Consider the following 19906-nt stretch of genomic DNA (forward strand, 5'->3'; position numbering starts at 1 on the left):
ATTTCAGTGATGGGGCAAGTGAAGTTGAGTGAAATTATTCCCTTTGGTTCAAGAGCCTGATAGTTGAGGGGTAATAACTGTTCCTGAATTTGGTGGTGTGAGTCCTAAGGCTCCTGTACCTTCTTCCTGATGGCAGCAGTGAGAAGCAACCATGACCTGACTAGGGGTGGGGGGCCTTGATGACAGATGCTGCTTTCCTGCAACAATACTCTGTGTAGATGTTCTCAATGGTGAGGAGAGCTTTACCAGTGATGGGCTGGGCCATATCCATTACTTTTTGTAGGATTTTCCATTCAAGGGCATTGGTGCTTCTGTACCAGGCTGCGGTGCAGTCAATATACTCTTCAGCGCACATCTATAGAAGTTAGTCAAAATTTTAAATGTCATGACAAATCTTTGCAAACTCCTAAGGAAGTAAAGGTGCCGCTATGCTTTCTTTGTAATTGCACTTACATGCTGGGCCCAGGATAAATCCTCTGAAATGATAACACAGAGGAGTTTAAAGTTGTTGACCCTCTCCATCTCTGATTCCCAAATGAGGTCTGGCTCATGGAGCTCCACTTTCCTCCTCCTGAAGTCAATAAATAGCTCCTTGGTCTTGCTGACATTGAGTGAGAGGTTGTTTTTATAGCACCACTCAGCCAGATTTTCAATCTCCCCCTATCTGCTGAATTGTCACTACATTTGATTCCGCCAACAACAATGGTGTCATAGGCAAATCTCAATATGGCTTTGGAGCTGTGCATAGCCTCACAGTTGTAAGTAAAAGGCGAGTAGAGCAGGGGGCTAAGCCACAGCTTCTTGGTGCACCTGTGCTGATGATAATTGTGGAGGAGATGCTGTTGCCAATCGTAACTGACTGGGGTCTGCAAGTGAGGAAATTGAGGCTCCAGTTGCACAAAGAGGTGTCAAAATCTAGGTCTTGAAGCTTATTGGTAACACTGAGCAACAAAGATTTTGCTTCCTGAATACTTTTGGGTATATCTTATGGATTTTGGGCTGCTGATTATGAAAATCACCATGAAATTTCCCTATCATGCACCATTTTTTAAATCACTGATATTTGTTATTTCAATTCATAATTTAAGAATTAAACTGTTGCCCACAATGTAAGCTGAAAAGTTTTTCAATCTTGACCAGGCATGTTAGGGCACGCTTAGGCAGGGCAGATGCTGTACGGCAGGACAGGTTTTAGAAAGGCTATAAATTTCTGTGAAGGATTTCAATAATTGAGACAGGTGTTTCCCAAAATAACTGATGCCAAGATTAAGAAAGACATTTTTGTTGGTCCATAAATCAAATAGGTCTTCAATGACAGGCAATTTGAAGAACTCCTAGTGTGACCAGAGAAGGTCGCATGGAAGGCATTCAAGGATGTTGTTGAAAATTTTCTTGGCAACTACTGAGCACCAAACTACATGCAGCTAGTTGATAACATGCTTCAAGCATGCAAAACCATGAAGTGCAACATGTCACTAAAGATTCATTTTCTACATTCCCATTTAGACTTCTTCCCTGCAAATCTTTGTGTTGTCAGTGATAAGCATGGTGAAAGTTTTCACCAAGACATTGCGGTCACGGAGAATCAGTATCAGGGCAACTGGAATCTATCAATGCTGGCTGATTATTGTTGGACACTTAAGCAAGAGGCCTCAGACACTGAGTACAAATGAAAATCATCAACAAAACATTTTTAGCTTAGTTGAACTATTGCAAAGTGTCAGCACTGTTATGCAATTAAATGCATTATATTCAATAAAAATTAATTTCTTGTTTCTCCAAATTCCTATGTGATACACGTAGTCTGAAATTATATTTGTGTTCAGCTTCAAGCAATCTATCATAAACAAAAAAAAATCTGAGGAAGCAACACTTTCAAAAAAAATTTATTGTGCAGTGTTACTTTTGCGGGGATGATAGTATTGTATGCCGAGTTCTGGTCAATGAAGAGCATCCTGATGTATGCACCTTCGCTGTCCAAATGTTCCAGGGTTGAGTGAAGAGCCAATGAAATAGCATCTGCTGTTGACCTGTTGTGACTGTAGATAAATTGGAGCAGATCCAAGTTGCTTCTCAGGCAGGAGTTGATATGTTTTATCACCAAACTCTCAAAACACTTCATCGCAATGGATGTAAGTACTATTGGGTAGTAATCATTGAGGCAGATTACCACATTCTTCTTAGGCACCAGTATAATTGAAGCCTGCTTGAAGCAGGTAGTTACCTCAGACTGCTGAAGTGAGAGATCAAAGATATCAATGAACACTCCAGCCAGTTGATCGGCACAAGTTTTTAATACTCGCCCAGATAGACTATCTGAGCGGATGCTTTCGTGGGTTCACCCTCCTGAAGGATGCTCGCACATTGGCCTCAGAGACTGAAATCACGGGATCATTGGGAGCTGTGGGAGTTTGTGTTGGTTCCTCTATGTTTTGATGGTAAAAGCAAGCATTGAAGACATTGAGCTCATGTGGAAGCGAAGCCCTGTTGTCACCAATGTCACTTGATTTTACTCTAGAAGAGGCAGTTGTCACGTGAACAAAGTCACCGGAGAGATGTACTGGTAGATATGCTTCCTTATTGGACAAAATGAGATAAGGCAGGGATCATATAGAGACTCTTCAGAGGAAAAAGGCCTGCTTGACCCAACACTACATGACATTTTATATGCTAAAGGTCAAAAGACAATTCAGGACAATTCCATATTGACAATGCTTCCTTTGAACTACACACCACCCTCACACCTCTCTCTTTGCACCCACACTACAGACACCCAAATGTCACCCAAATAATGAATTTTAATCAGCCTTGCCTGGTCTTCCAATTAACTGTGGTTCACGGTTCTTAGGGACCCATTGTTCAGAGCTGCACTTTAGATTTAATCCACAGTTCATATTCGAATCTGAAGGCTGGTGACTGAAGTCAGTTGCTGAAGTTATTTGCTATATGTGCTAACCCCAAAAAATGTTCTAACAATAGCATTCAAATCCTGCCACAACTGTCGAGCATCTGTCATTGATTCAAGTTTGGTCTGGAATTGCCACTTCACCTGTGAGATGGCTTTCCGGAGTTCATACCTGGACCTCTTGTAACTTTCTTGGTTGTTAGATTTGAATGTCTCTGATCTGGCCCTCAGCTGATTGTAGATCTCATGGTTCACCAAGGGCCTTTGGTTGGGAAGAATCTGAATGATTTTGTGTGGACACTCTCGTCTATAACTGTTTTTCTTGTTTCTGTTTTTTGTTTGTGCTCAGTAGTTCAGGTAAATCTATTTGCATAATGTACAACAATTTGATTTGCCCAATTTAAAAATACTTAGATTAAAAGCAAGAGATGAAAATGACTTGGTCTCTGCTTTGACTTTCCCTTCAAACCTAGAGCCCAACTACATGGCACTTGTGTCTCAGAACAATAGCTGACAGCCAGGTAATGGCATATGTGAAATAAACTGGTTATTAAATTTAGTTTTTAGTGACCTGAAAACCTAGTTGGTTCAAATTGTTTGAAGTTTTTTTGTATTTAAGTATAAGATTTAGTATGATTGTGTGGTGCACACTTCCTCCTCATTCTTTCCTCACTTCCTTCTCACTATCCCTTCACTGACTTCTCACTGCCTCAACACTGTTCCACTCAGTACTGTTCTGCTACATACTCACTGCTGCTTTGCTATGTCCTCAGTGTGGTACATCCTTCTGCTGCAACACTTATCACACTGATTTGCTCCTTTCCGCTAGTTTTCTAGAATCTAAAGTACTACAACACAGGAACAGGCCCTTTGGCCCATGACGTCTGTGCCAAACGCAATGCAGAATTAAGTTAAATCTGTTCTGCCTGCACATGATCCATACCCCTCCATTTCCTCCATATTCATGATCTAATAGCCTCTTAAACACCACTATTGTTTCTAATTCCACCACCACTCCTGGCAGCCTGTTTCAGGCATCCACCACTCAGTAGAAAAAAAAAGAAAAATTTCCCCACACATTTCCTCATGTTCTTTGGTACTTGACATTCTTACCCTGGGAAAAATTATGTCCACTCCATCTCTGTCTCTCATGATTTTATAAACTTCTGTCAAGTCTCCCCTCAGCCTCCGATGCTCCAGAGAAAATAATCTAAATTTGTCCAGACTCTCCCTGTAGCATATACCCTCTAATTCAGGCAGCATCCCAGTAAACGTCTTTTGTACCCTTTCCAAAGCCTCCACATCCTTCATGTAGTGGGCAACCAGAATTGCACACAGTACTCCAAGTGCAGCCCAACCAATATTTTATACAATTGCAAAGTGACTTCCTTACTCTTAGACTCAATGCCCAAACCAGTGAAGGCAACTATGCCTTCTTTACCACCCTATCTACTTGCATGGTCGTGTTCAGTGAGCTATTGACTTGGACCCGAACATTCTTCTGTTCATCAAATCTGTTGAAGGTCTTGCCATTAACTGCATATTTTACCCTTTGACCTCTCTACTTACTGCCCATTACACTACTGGCTCTGTCTGTCCTTGGCCACTCAGATGTAGAAGGATTCTTCATTGCCGTTTCTGTAACAATTTTGTTTTGCCAGTCAGGGTTGTTGGCCCTGAGCTGAATCCTCGAACCTGGAGGACTAGTGGACCACTCTTAGTCTGGCCTTTACCCTTTGACCTGTTTGGCATGGTTCACCCTACCAAGGACCAAATTATAAAACCCTGACTTCAGTCAACATAGCTCTCTAGGTCATTAAGACACGCAAGCCTCCAAACCACGGCAAGGTTATGGTCCTCTTGGAGGTTGACCTCTATGGTTATACAGTAACAGACCCATCCCACCTGTACGATACCAGTGTTATACGTTAACAGACTCATCCCCACTGGTACTGTATCCCAGTGTTATACAGTGACAGACCTGACGTTAAAAATACTGTGCTACAGTTTTAAACAGTGACAGTTAGTTATGGTATTTCATTATTGCCAGGTTTGCTCTCATTCTTTATAGCAGAGTATATATTTCCTAAAGTTTCTTAATAACCTTTTAAATTATTTCCTACGATTCCATATTTTGACTCGCTGTTAGACTCGTCCGACACCTCTCTGACACAGGCAGCAGCAGGGTCTGCACCAAGTCCAGTTCCTTCAGTTTCTCCACCAATGAGCAACTCACTGATGGGGTAGACCTGCAGTACTTTAAGTTCTTAATGTCCAGCAGGCTCTTGAGATTGTAAAAAAATACATTTAAAAAAGAAAATAACACCCTTGGTTGACCCCATAGAAGCTTCTGCAATTGAACTGGACGTTATGCCCAATGCCGGAGGGGGAGGGGGGAGAAAGAGGTGGAGAGGAGCTTTGATTATATTGGTAGCTCTTCTGTGGCGGTAAGAAGTGTAGACAGAACCAATGGAGGGGAGGCTGGTTTCTGTGATTTGCTGATCTGTGTCCACAACTCTGTACTTTCTTGCAGTCATGGACAGAGCATCGTGACTTGGTATGGATACTGTCTCTGATACATCTATGAAAATTGGTGAGGGTTAAAGGGGGCATGCCAAATTTCTTTAACTTCCTGAGGTAGTAGAGGTGTTGGTGTGCTTTCTTGACTGTGGTGATAATGTGGTTGGGTCAAGACAGGCTGATGGAGATGTGCACTGCTAGGAACCCGAAACTCTCAAATCTCTCAACCTCAGGACCATTGTAAAATACCAGTTCTCTTTTTTTAACCTCATTCAAGTTTTTGCATGTTAAAATCTCCCATCAATATATTTGTATAGCTGTGAAATTTAGCTCTATCTTGCCCTTTTATGCATAATAGGTTCCAATCATTTCATTTTTACATGTGAGGTATGCATTGTAATTCACATTAGCAAGTTTGGAGGGGTGGGTGGCAGATTTTGAAGTCTGTCTTCTCATAAATTTAATTTGATACTAACATGGACCAATGGGGAATCAATGATGCAGGTAATGCTTTGTGCTCAAATCGATTGTTCAGCAAGAGGAAAACCTTCTGATCTGGACTATTTAAAAGGATGAGCAATAATTTGCTCCCCAGAAACTTCGCCACAGTATCTGGTCCTGCGAGAAAGAAAAGACTATCTGACCTTACACTTCAGTTAAACCATTTTTCCCAGACACAGGGGTCTTGGTGACTACTTCTGTAATTGACAAGACATATCTCAACAACCTACCATCGATACCAGTGTCGTAACTATAGAGGAACAAGTTGGCTGGAAGTATGAATAACTCTGGACTGAGGGTCTACTGTACTGCAGTTGGGATACTGTCTGATCCTGGAGGCTTCATTGCAGCTAGTGTGGTGAACCATTTCTCAATATCACACTATCAGATAGAAATGATGGAAGTGGAGAAGCTGGGATAATAGCTTTGTAATACCAATTCTGATGATGACATCCTTCAGACCAGTTCTTCTTTCACCATAGTTGCCATCCACCACACTTGTCAGGGTTCTCAACTATGTCGATTCCATTCTATTCCCCCTGCTTCTGTTCTCACACCCTCTCCTTCCACCCAGTGACAAGAGTTATCTTGGCCTCACCTACCACCCCACCACCAGGATCATCCTTTGTAATTTCTACTGCCTTCAATGTGCCTGCACAATATCCCTTCCTTTCCAATTCAGTATTCTGAAGGGATGGTTTTTACCGCAGCCCCGATTGATTTTTCTGTCTCCACTAACGCCGACTCACAGCTCTTTCCTACACAACTGCAAATGATGTAACATCTGTCATTTTAACCACCTCCTTTCCCACTACCCAGTGAAACAATGATTCACTTGCATCTCTTTCAATATAGTATACTTCATTTGGTGATCATGATGTGGCTTCCTCTACATCGGAGAAACCAAATGCTGATTGGGTGGCTGCTTTGCAGACCACTTCTGTTCCTATTCTGATCACTCTATCTTAAGGCTTTTGTATCACTGACATATAAATATGTAGTTGTTGATCACAGCTATAGTGAGGTGCCAGGATCCATCAGACCATCGTTGAGCATATCATTGCAATGCTCAGTCAATGATTTTGGTCCCATAAAGTTCAGGCCTGCATATGCAGACTCCTCTCAGTCTCCACCCAGCTAACAGGAGTCACCTACCACTGATTTCCAACCTGCAGCCTACTTAAACCCAGCTATCAGCCATAATCTTTGTTCACTCATAAGAAATAGCCAGCTTCATCCAGTTGCTTCTGCAGTTTATTATTACAGTGATTACTCACCGCTAAATTGTCTCTGCTGCTCTGCCTCAGGATAGGATGAGTGAACGAACCCTTGACCCAGAAAAGTTTTCTTGTCTAAAGGAGGTTGTCTGTGGACATGAGCACACAATCCAGAAGCAGCAGGAAACTATTGACCATCTGCTCATTACTCTCAACAAACTCTCTGTCTCCATACAGCAACAACGCACCAGTCAACCTCCTCCCTTGGAGCCCTGGATTTAGGTGCATGAATGCTTCAATGGATTCCCAACCCAGTCCTGCAACTTCCTGTCCTAGTGCATCTTGCTTGGAACTGCAGATATCTCTGTATTTTACGGCCTGAGCCAAGATTGCCTTCGTCATTTCTCTCTTGACTAGGCAAGCTCTGATCTGGACCACTGCTAGCTGTAACAATAAACCCCATTTGCAACTAATATGAAGATTTTACCAATGAGGCTTTTAACCATCCGGGAAGTGGAAGAGGTAGCAGATCAAATAATTTGCCTGCTTCAAGACTCGTGCTCAATGCTGGATTACACCGTGGAATTCAGGATCCTCGCGGCATAGTGCAGCTGGAATGTGGAAGTTCTGCTGACCTATTACCATCACAGCCTCTAGAAGCACTTGCAAGACGAGCAGTCTACCTGGGAGATGCCCACTGACCTCGAAAGGCTCATCACTCTGGCCCTCTGAACTGACAAATGGAATGACCCTCCAGATCATCAGCCAGAATCCTATTTCTGTTGCAACCATTTCAGCTGCAGGACCCTCATCATCAATGCCTCCAGAACCCACGCAGGTAGGGAGAGCACCCTTAATTCCCCCCCCCCCCGAGTATGAGCATTGATGGAGAAACAACTTATGTGCTTACTGCGGAGAAGCTGATCACCCATGCATCATATTCCTATTGTGTCCGGGAAACAGCACCATCAGGTAGAGACAAGGGTCCTTTTATCTAGTAAGCTCCCTCTGGCCCCCTTATTCCAGCACGATAGCTCAATGCTCTCTCTGTCCATCCTCTGACGGCTCTATGCCCACAGGAGGCTCTGGTGGATTCTGGTGCAGCAGGCAACTTTCTGGACTGGACTCTGTGCACAGCTTGGACTCCCTACTGTGAGCCTATCTCTCACCCCTTCTGTATCACAGCCGTTGGCGGATGTCCCCTGGAGTCTGGGATGGTCGGAGCGTGCACATGGCCGGTGAGCATGAGCATCGCAACTCCATCCTGACTTGCCCAACACTCTTCTCATTCTGGGTTACCCCTGGCTCTCCTCTCAAGCCCTCACTTCACAGTTCATTGCTGAGTTGGGGACCCACCTACCTATAAACTTCGTTGACTTCACCCCAAAAATCAGAGGAAACCCTTAACCTCACCAAGCTTTCACAGGAGTACCATGACCTTGCCATTGCCTTCAGTAAGAGGGAGGCAAGCACCCTGCTGCCTCACAATTGCGTGATCAACCTCCCCTGGGCACCACCCTGCCCTGGAGTCGTCTGTTCTCTCTCTTCCCTCCTGATAAATGACTGCCTCATTGTAGCACTACAGCACAGTTTCGTTTGGCTATCCCAGTCCCCAGCGGGTGCAGGATTCTTCTTTGTAAAAAAGAAAGATAGATGTCTTCATCTCTGCATTGACTATGGTGGACTTAACAAAATCACCATTAGGAACTATTGCCCTCACCCGTGATGGATAACACATTCGAAACACTCCATAGGGCTCAGATCTTCCCCAAACTGAATCTATGGAGTGTGTACAACCTGATCCGCATCCACCAGGGGGATGAGTGGAAGTCGGTGTTCATAACATCCAATGGCCACTATGAATACCTGGTGACGCCTTTCAGACTTTCCAATAGTTCAGACATTTTCCAAGCCTTCTGTCCACCTCTGTCACTTCATTCAGCCCTTCAGCGTCTCCTCAAAAAAGCAACTATAATGCAAGTTAGAAAATGCCAGGTCCACACCCCAGTCATTTCCTTCCTGAGTTATGTCTTTTCTCCCCAATGCATAACCATGGACCCAGAGAAGGAATGACCCCTGAATGCGCTCCCTCAAACAGCTACAGCGCTTCTTGAGCCTCTCCAACTTCTACCGTGTTTCATCAGGAACTACAGCCAAATCACTGCTCCTCTCACCTCCCTCACTAAATCACCAACCTCACGGATAACCTGTTCTGCTGTAGCGGACTATGCTTTTGTGGAGTTCAAGAGACACTTCACTACTTCTCCCATTCTCTGCCATCCAAACCCATCTGGACCTTTTGTGGTAGAAGTGGATGCATCTGATGTGGGTGCCAGAGGAATTCTCTCCCAGTGAGGACTGGATGGGAAGACACACCTTCGTGCCTTTTCACTCAAATTCAACTCTACAATGCTCTGTTACGGAGTAGGAGACAGGGAGCTACTCACCATTAAATGGGCCTTGGTAAATAGAGATAGTGACTGATGGGGAACGCTGAAATATTCCTGATCTGGACTGACCACCAGAATCTCATATCCATAGAACAGACCCACCAACTCAACCCAAGTCAGGCTTGCTGGGTCCTCTTCTTCAAGCAATTCAACTTCACCATCTCCTACCGACCCAGCTCCAAGAACACGAAGGCAGAGCTCTGTCACTACAGTTCAATCCAGCTGAAACAGAGATTGACCCTCAGCCCATCATTCCATATTCCCAGATCCTCACCCTGATTATCTGGGACCTTGAAAACCAGATACGCCAGGCCCTACAGCACGAGCCTATTCGACTGACACACCTGATAATCGCATGTACATACCAGTGGCTGGGTGCTCTGAAGAACTCCTGTGGGCCCACTCCTCACCCCTCTCCAGCCATCCAGGCACACAGTGGACTCCAGATTTTCTATAACGCAGTTTGGGTGGCCAACCATGATCTTAGATGTATATCAGTTTGTTGCTGCCTGCCCTCAATGTACCCCATCCAATTTCTCCAACCAACGGCCCCCTGGGCTCCTGCAGTCCCTACTGGACCCTCGACGCCCGTGGTCCCACATCGCCATGGATTTCATCACTGGTTTCCCACCTTCCGATTTGGCCATGGTGATCATGACAGTGGCGGAACAGTTGTCCAAGGTGGCTCACCTCATTGCTCTCTCTAGACTTCTGTCAGTCACTGAGGTGGCAGACCTAGTTCTCCAACATGCAGTTCACCTCCACAGTTTACCTCAGGACATTGTGTCGGACCGGGGCCTACAATTCATCTCCCGCTTCTGGCAAGCCTTCTGCTCCCTCCTCTGCATCTCAGTGAGTTTGTCCTCTGGTTATCATCCAGAGACCAATGTACACTCAGAAAAAAACTCATCAAGTGGAGAAGTTTCTGTGATGCTTCACTGCCTCTAACCCTTCCATGTGGAAGAAGTATCTGCTCTGGGCGAGACTGTTCCCACAATCTACACACAATACCTCCTCTGCCGTGGGTATATCACCCTTTGAAGTGTTCATGGCTACCAACGTCTGTTGTTCCCCATGGAGGAACCAATGGTGGAGGTCCTATACACGGCACATCCAACACGAAGGACTCTCTTCACGTTACTCTTATCAGGAAGGAGGGAGAGGAGCCTGAAGATACACACTCAGCATTTCAGGATCAGCTTCTCCCCGCCCCCCATTAGATTTCTAAATGGAACATGAACCCATGAACACTACCTCGTTATTTCTACACTATTTGTTTATTTTGTAAGTTACAGTAATTTTGCATCTTCTGCACTCTACTACTGCTGCAAAACAACAACTTTCATGGCAAGTCAGTGATAGTAAACCCGATTCTGTTGCGGGGTGGCTTATTTTTGTGTTGTAAAGGGTCGATGATTACGAATTCACCATACTTGGAGGAAATGGGATGGGAAGAACACCATCTGGAGAATCCTAAGAGACAGAAAATTCATAAACACGAGGAATTCTGCAGATGCTGGAAATTCAAGCAACACACATCAAAGTTGCTGGTGAACGCAGCAGGCCAGGCAGCATCTCTAGGAAGAGGTACAGTCGACATTTCAGGCCGAGACCCTTCGTCAGGACTAAACACCTTAAACTACTTTTTATAATGCTGTTAATTATGTATTTATGCACATTTTATTCCATCTCTATACTTTAACCTCTAACTTTATTTTTATATAATTCTTTATTCTTTATAATTGTTGCATGTCCCAGTCTGACCAACACGCGAATAAAGTTGATTCTTGATCATCACTCTTTTTAAAAGTAACTAATGAAAAAATCTGCAATTCTTCATTAGTTCTGGATGGACAAGTGCTGACTTCCAAACAAGTGGGACCATAGCTCTCCCACTGCCACAATTGACCTACTGATTCTCTGTAAATTCAGTTCACTATCATCATACATTCCTATGCACTTTAAAGTTGCTTTATGAGGTTAGCTACAACTTTTGAGCATACTACATATGCTCCGAGTTGCATTTTCTTAACTTTATTGCCATCAATTCCAATTTATAGGACATATATTCAAAAAGAGGAAAACATGTTGGTACTGTATAATTTATCTGATGATAATTTAATTACACATTGTTGCTTAGTAATTCTCATATGGGATATTTCAATGCTGTGGAACTCACAGTACACTAGAATAAATACACCTTTCTGGTTTAAATTTCAGAATATTTCTCCAGGGCAGCCTTTTTGTAACTGTGTGACACTGGTATAAAGGGATATTAGAAATCTAGTTGATTTTTTAATGAATTCTGATGTGTTAATCTGTAACCCTGAGGTGAAATTAATACTTATTAATTTTTGGTCCTGATGCAGGATTTCAACCCAAAATGTCAGCAATTTCTTTCCTCCCATAGATGCTGCTCAACCTGCTGAGTTCCTCCAGCACATTGTTGCTCCAGATTCCAGCATCTACAGTCTCCTGTGTCTTTATTAAAGTTTGCTGATAAATGCTAGATCTCACCAAGCTTGTGTATGTTGAGTCCAGGCATCTGAATAGAAAGAATAGATTTTCTTGTGAAGATTCCTCCTTCATGCTTGGTGTATAATCTTCTACTTCCCATCTGAAACCTGCACAGCTCGGGTGAAATGAATGATTCCACACTTTTGGACTAAGCTGTTGTAACTGACTTTTGAAAGTTTCATTAGTGAAGCCCCCGATTTACACATCACAGAACTTTGCTGTAAAAGGCGATAATTTCCTGCAGTACAAGTTGTATGTAAAAGTTGCATTAGTGCAAACATGATAAATAATTCCATATTAATTCTCAACTTCAATGGCATAAAAGAGGAACATCTTTCTACTGATAGAATTGACAGCACAGGATGTTTAGCCTTCTGACATGTGTTTAAAATGTATCTGAAAAATATGTGGTTAGCACAGAATAATGAGTGTATGGAAGGCAATTTAACATCTGACATCCTATCACCTGAGAGATCCAGTTCATTTTCACATCTTTGGTGATATTTATAATGAACTCATCATTTAACCATAACAGTTTTTATATGATCTGTAACTTGTTAAATAAAAGAAATCTAGATCACAGAGTAATTCTGAATGGGTAAATTGCTTTAGATGTACTTTCATTTGAAGCTGTACCAATTATATATAATGTGCGTGTTCATTATAGAAATTTGTCCTCAGCCATGCACTTGTGTACAGAGCTAATGCAATTCAGAACCAAATTTAAGAAGCAGAATCCAAATGCAGCTGCTACTATATGAGCACATTTACTGCAAATGATCAAAGATGAATTTCTATCTCAATATATTAATAAGGAGGCAGTAGGTGACATTTATTATTGACTGAGATTGTAGTAAATCCAAGATTGAGAAACTTACATTTCCTGAATTAGAACAGCGCTGGGTTTTAAACAAAACTATATCTAATTAATGGATTTTCCCCCAATTCTCTTGTAGCTGCTTCATTGTTGAATACCACACTTCAGCCTACACAGCTTCAACAGACCCTCCAGCCTCAGGCCACTCTACAGCCCCTTCCTACATCGACTGTACCTCTGAAACAGCCAGAACCACAAGCTCAGATCACTTCCATCAACACAGTTCAAGGCCTGACATTTAATCAAACAATAGTGAGTCACTCCAATGCATTGCAGAAAGTTTTAATCTCCATTTTGCTGAAATCCTATTTTGAAAATGAATCCAAATTGTGGTGTTTCAAATGCTAAGAAAAATAAGTGGAGCAGTGGAACAATGAAAAAAAAATCTCAAAGAAATAATTTTAAAACTTCCTAAGATAGCTTGATTATTTGTAACAGTTTCTTATTCTAAGGAAGATAGCATGACTAGAACTTCTAGAAGTATACTAGAAGTCTGCAGCAATAGGGCACCAACAACAGTTTCAGTAGTTGTCTGTTTTCTATTTTTTGTGTTGGAGTTCCTACCTTGTACTCTCTTCTCAAGGCCAAGCTTAGAAAGATTGTGGCCTCCTCAAGGTGGAGGAGAAAGGTGCATCAGAGCTTGGCATTTGGTCGTAGGTGAGGGTCAGGAGCATGAGAAAGGAAGATACCAGCACGCGGAGAGAAGTATGGGATAAGGGCTTGGAGTGGGAGAAAGGGAAGGCACCAGCATCTATGGAAGGATTGGTAAGGGAGAGAACGGGTGAAGAGAAAACAATACCCATTGATGAGGAGACATGTGTTCAATGGTAATCTATTCCATCCAGTTTGCTGCTCCTGCACCTACATATGATGCCTTTCTCTTTTATGAAGTGTATTCCTTTGGACTCTTGAAAGTACAATTCCAGCATTTGGAATGCTCAAGGTGAATTGTAGAATTTGGAGAAAGGTGACAGAATGATCATAGCTTCTTAATTGAAAGAGTCTAAAGGCTTGTGAGGAGCAGCTTCCTGGATGATTATGGAACATTAGCCATCTGTAAAAAAAAGAAGCCTGTGCCCAAAGCAGGAAAAATGCATAACGCAGTCATCAAGGACTTTTTTTCTCCTTCATCCTCACATAGTTCTAAATACTGTAATATACAGCAGAGTCAATCAGAATGAAAAGAATTAGTTAAGAATTTGGGTATAATCAGTGTGAAATTTATCTTTAATGATATTAAAATATAACAGTGTTGTTCATATCAGAACAATTGTATTTCTTTTCTTCATCCAATAGCTCAATACTCAAGCTCCACTTGTTGGCCCTTTGACTGCCGCACCAGTTATTGCACACGCCATGCCTGGTTTACAGGGAATTATGAGTCAAATCATAACTAATACACATGGACAGGTAGGTCTGCTATAACTCAGAAACATATTACATTTCTTTAAATATTTGTTATATAGGAAAGTTAAAAGTAATGGAGGCTAAATTTGGTAATCATCAAAACAGGCACCGGGATCAAATAACTTGTTGCTGAGTGCTATGACTCCAACCACAGTTTGGGTAGATGCTTTGCTCAACAGGGGTTCAGTATCAGTAGTGGTTGGCATTGCTTTAAACCATTCTGCATGGTTTGAAGAAAAGTTACCATTGTGGCTGGAGTAAGTCCTGGAGGTCCCTCAGGAACTTATCCTGACCTTGGAGACATTGGGGAATGGCATAACAAGGAAGAGAACATGGGCTATAAAAGGAAGTGAAGAGTAGGAGGGCAAAAACCCACCTCTAAAAGGGAATGAGGACATATATTCATGGCAGTCTGTGGTATAAGTCAAGCCCCAAGAACCTGGATGCAGTGATACAAAAGAATCCAATAACCTCAAGGGCATGGTGAAGGTCAGTGAATGCACCTTCAAATGCCAAACTCTAATTGCTCAGTTTCTATTGCCTATCTCCCATTATTAAACTAGCAATAATCTCTGATCAATCAGAACATATCTAACATTCATAACAGCAAACAATCTGCTAGAGGAATGAATTGAGCAGCATCTGTTGGGGGATGGGGGAGGCACAGGGGATGAAGGAATTATCAATGTTTTGAAATCCACCGTCAGGACTGGGACTAGTTTCCCCCAGCAGATTGTTAGTTGCTTGATTCTAGCATCTGTGATCTCTTGTGTCTCCATTCTAACATTCATAGGTTTACCTCACCCCTGCACACGTATGACTGCTTCAAGCCTCACACGAGTACAAAGACAGTGTTGATGAAGGAACACTGCTGCAAATTCCACTCAGCCTTGCTCAGATACTTGAGACGCGTAATTTGGAGAATTGCTTAGAGACAGCATCCTTACTTAGTGCAATACTGCATGATTGGCTTGCTGCCATGGCTGGGAGTCAAGGTTAGGGTAGCTGAATGTTGTTCCTCACCTAGGTTCAGCTAAGAAAATTGTTCAGTGCAGAACCTCAGCAGATTTGGCCTTCTGCATTAGTGCCCTTAGTAGTATATACACACATTGGACCAAAATGGGACTTGGCGCCCACAAAATCCAATGCTTGGCATTCATAATAATATTAGAAAAAGACACATATGTCAAAAGAAAATCACAGCCATATTAAAGCAATAAAAGCAAACAGCTATTACCTACGGTATTTTTTTCAAAGTGAAACAAAATATATTTATGTTCAGTAGCTTGGATTATAGACAGCATATAGGCAGTAGCTGCTGCTACAAATTAAATATGGTGACTTTGAATATAAGAATCACTGGTATAGGTTTATTCTGAATGGTCATAAGAGAGGAATTCATAACTGATTCATATGTACTGAAAAGTGTTTAAATTATTTGCAGATCTTCCCATTCTATCTGTGTGTACACTGTGTAACTTGTATCTCAGCACTGTGATACTTTGAAACTAGGTCTCCAAACTGTCAGTTCTTAACAGTTTACATTAATGATGATATTAATCTACAGTATATTATTTGGTAATGTATCTTGTTTCGTAAAATTCTTTGATTGTTTATGTAGCCAAACCATGCATACAATGTAGGTTCCTGTCCAATTAAATGGTCTTGTATTGCGTGATGTGGATACCCTACTTCAAGCATAAACAGGTATAGACTGAATGGCTGGGAAGGGTGAAATTCTCTGAGGTACTAAGCAATATGGCCTGAAACGAACTGAGCAATGGGAGAACTTCAGACCTGAGAGTGGGACAAATTCATCCACATCAATCAAAAGTAGAAGTTGGTGACATCAAGGTAGACTGCTGAAAATATCTGAATATTATTTCCTAATAAGGTATCCTAAATCCCTATGTCCATAAGGTATTACTGTTCCATTTGATGCTGGCAGCTGTAGCCCTTGCAAATCCTTTCACTACTGTTGTTGTTCTCAAATACAGGTCCTAGGAACCCTGCCCTTAGTCATGAACCCAGTCACAATATCAACAACCAGTACAGTGACAGCAATACCACCACAGGGTCTTCAAGTGCAAGCAGTTACACCACAGATGCTGTTGAATGCACAAGGTCAAGTCATTGCAACTGTGATCAGCAACCAGTTTGTGCCAGTTCTGAGCCGGCAAGGAGGTCCCCTCTCGTCTGTAAAGACATTACAGCAGGTAACTCTTCCTAGATTTGGTTCAATTTCAGTAAAATCAGTTTTCAAAATATAATTATCTGTTTTAAGTTCAGTTTGGGCACTGTTGTTGAAAAGGACTAGCTTGTCTTTGTTTTATGTCCTATTTGAAAATTGAATCTGCTAATACTGTATATATTATTCATTCTATAAAGAAGTAGCTTTATTATCTGTTTCCAGTCTGTATCTTTCAGTTTAAAAAGAATGTTTTTATGTATGAATGGGAGATGCAAGACAATCCAACAGAAACAGCATTTCCACAGACTATTTGTACTTGAAAAACTACTAAATAAAACAGCTATATTATGAACAGGGATCAGGCATTGCCTGTTAACAGAATTACAGCACGAAGAGAAACTGCTCTTGCTCATTGGTGCCGCAAAGGTGGATGATACAGAAACCAAAAAAGCCTCCTCGCCAAGATCATTGCCAGTATCCAGATGTACCAGCACCATATCCTGGTACAACCATCCAGTAATAATAAACACTATCATTACCACATTTGAACATTTCTAGATTTGCTGCTATGTATGATCCCACATCACCAGAGGAATTTCTTCACACTGTTGTAATCTGACAATGTCACACAGATAGCTTCATACTGTTGATACTGGACACTGGATACTGTTGGTATCCAGAATGTTAAAGTGCTCTTTAGACAGTTTATGTCAGTCAGATTAAGAGGAATTTTAATGCCCCAAAAATGAGCAGGTTTGAGTCAGATAACATGCAAAGCTTTTTAAAAAATCGTAAACCCAAACCCAACCTGCTTATGGTGTTGGCCTGTAAGTGAAAGTGCTCCAGATCACAAGGGGAGGGAGGTGCTTTTGCTCTAGACCTTACACATTGCTTAGAGAAGGACAGGATCAGGATTGGTTTGGTGTGATCATTCATGTAAAGAGTAAGTGGAACTCTACTAAAATAGCAAGTTGAGGACCTGCAGAGGTTGATCTTGTCCAACACATACATGCTATTTGTAAGGATGCCAAATGTCTATCTAAACTTCCCTGTATCCAGGATCAGAAGGGAACATCTAACTTTTCTTTTCACACTGAAAACTATCTTCCTGAAGCTCACTGCTCTTATGCCCTCTTATTTCCATAACAAGCTCATGGACTCCTTTCCCACCAAGTGACTTTTTGCTCTACTGCAGCTGCCATTTCCCTGACCACCCTTAGTCTATCTGGCCAAACGGCCAGTGCTCTCACCAATTCAACCTTCAACTCACTTCGTTCTCTGCTTATGTCCTCCTGCGTGCTCCTCCGGTCTCTGAGGACAATCTCCTGCTTCCTTCCGTATATTCCCACCAAACTTCTGAACAAACACCCAACATCCCTTCCTGTTTCCCATGTTAGCTGATTTTGAAAGTTCTCTTTATTGACCCCCTCTACAAAACAACAACCATCACATCTCTATCCTTGCAAATGATGGGCCCTTCTCCAACCTCCTTTTTCTCCTCTGAAACCTTGAACATAAATGGAATTCCTGGTTCGAATTTGTCCAATCAGATATCCAATCTGCCCAGCTACCAAAATAGCAGCCTCAAAGCCTAGATTCTTCGCAGTGTGGAGGAACAGGAGAACTCTTGCGGTCAACATCCATTGATCCCTCAAGGTTGCTGTATGAGTTGATAAGGTTGTTAGGAAGGTGTATGGCATGTTGGCTTTCATTAATCAGGGATTGAGTTCAACAGCCGCGAGGTAATGTTGCAGTTCTATAAAACCCTGGCAATACCCTGGTTGCCTCATTTACAGGAAGGATATGGAAGGTTTAGAGAGGATGCAGAGAAGATTTACCAGGATGCTGCCTGCATCAGAGAGATTATGAGGATAGGTTGAGTGAGCTAGGGTTTTTCTCTTTGGAGCGAAGGAGAGTGAGAGGTGACTTGATAAAAATATACAAGATGATCAGATGCATAGATTGAGCAGACAGCCTGAGACTTTTTTCTCAGGGCGTAATGGTCAATACAAGGGGGAATAATTTTAAGGTGATTGGAGGAAAGTATAAGAGGGATGTCTGGTAGGTTTTTACACAGAGTGTGGTTGTGTGTGGAACACCCTGCCAGGGGTGGTGGTAGAGACAGGTATATTATGGGCATTTAGAAACTCTTCGATAGGCACATGGATAATAGAAGAATGTGTGTGTGGGGGAAAATTGTCAACCTTCCAGGTGAAAACCCTGCATCTCTACTGAGTTCCCCCTGCAGATTGATTATTGCTCCAGGATATTTGTAGATTTGGTGTCATATTTGACCCTGAAACAAGCTTTAAGATCAAATATTCATATGATCAGGCACATGGGGAGATGCAAGGCTAAACTTGCATTTGTTTTCACTGCTTTTGGTTATAGTATGTTCACAAGTACAGCAAATGAAATGAGGGAATTAATTAGCATATTAATACAATGTCGCTATCACGGAGACCTGGTTGAAAGAAAGGCAAAACTGGCACATCAACATTCTGAGGTATAAAATGTTCAAGTGAGAAGGTAAATTGGTTTATTATTGTCACATGTACTGAGATACCGTGAAAAAAAACCCTTTACTTTGCATGCTGTCGAAACAGATCATTTCTCTACAACAATGCATTGAGGAGACACAGAATACAGATTACAGATACAAAGAAAGTGTAATGCAGGTAGACGATAAGGTGCAAGGCTATAATGAGGATAATTGTGAGATCAAGAGTACATCATATTGTACTAGGGGACTGTTTAATAGCCTTATAACAGTGGGATAGAAGTTGTCCGTGAGCCTGGTGATATGTGCTTTCAGGCTTTTGTATCTTCTGTTCAATGGGAGAGGGGAGAAGAGAGAATGTCTGGGTTGGAGGCATAGAAGAGAATTGGCCTTGCAGCGTAGATTAAGGAGTCCATTACTGTAGTAAAAAGGAATAATGTGCTGGAAGCCTATTCAAATGATGCCATATAGAACAAAAAGTGGGTAGTCACTTTGCTGGGATTGTGCTACAGGCTTTCTAGTGGTCTATATGAGAGAGAGGAGCAGGATACTTGGGCAAGTTACAGAGGAGTGTAAGAATATTAAGGTTATATTAGTGGGAGATGTCAATTTCCCCAATATGAACTGGAATTGCCTTAATGTGAAAGGCCTAGGGGAATGGAACTCTTAAAATGTGTCCAGGAGAGTTTTTTTGAGCCAGGACAGAGAGGGTCCTACCAGAGAAGGAGCAATATTGGACCTAATCTTAGGGAATGTAGTTGGGAAAGTGGCTAGATTGTCAGCAGGAGAGCGTTTTTGTGGATAGTGACCATAATTCTGTA

General features: G+C 42.1%; 1 protein-coding gene across 4 annotated transcripts in view; it reads left to right on the forward strand.

The window, feature by feature from the left end:
• Nucleotides 1-19906, forward strand: part of pou6f1 (POU class 6 homeobox 1) — a 94796-nt gene that overhangs the window by 47746 nt on the left and 27144 nt on the right. For all 4 annotated transcript variants that reach the window (XM_072249336.1, XM_072249333.1, XM_072249335.1 and 1 more), the window contains exons 6-8: nt 13067-13239; nt 14284-14397; nt 16392-16610. In XM_072249336.1, the coding sequence (XP_072105437.1) occupies nt 13067-13239; nt 14284-14397; nt 16392-16610 (506 nt within the window). The remainder of the gene's footprint in view (nt 1-13066; nt 13240-14283; nt 14398-16391; nt 16611-19906) is intronic.

Source organism: Mobula birostris, chromosome X, assembly GCF_030028105.1.
Source record: "Mobula birostris isolate sMobBir1 chromosome X, sMobBir1.hap1, whole genome shotgun sequence".
Classification (NCBI taxonomy): domain Eukaryota; kingdom Metazoa; phylum Chordata; class Chondrichthyes; order Myliobatiformes; family Myliobatidae; genus Mobula; species Mobula birostris.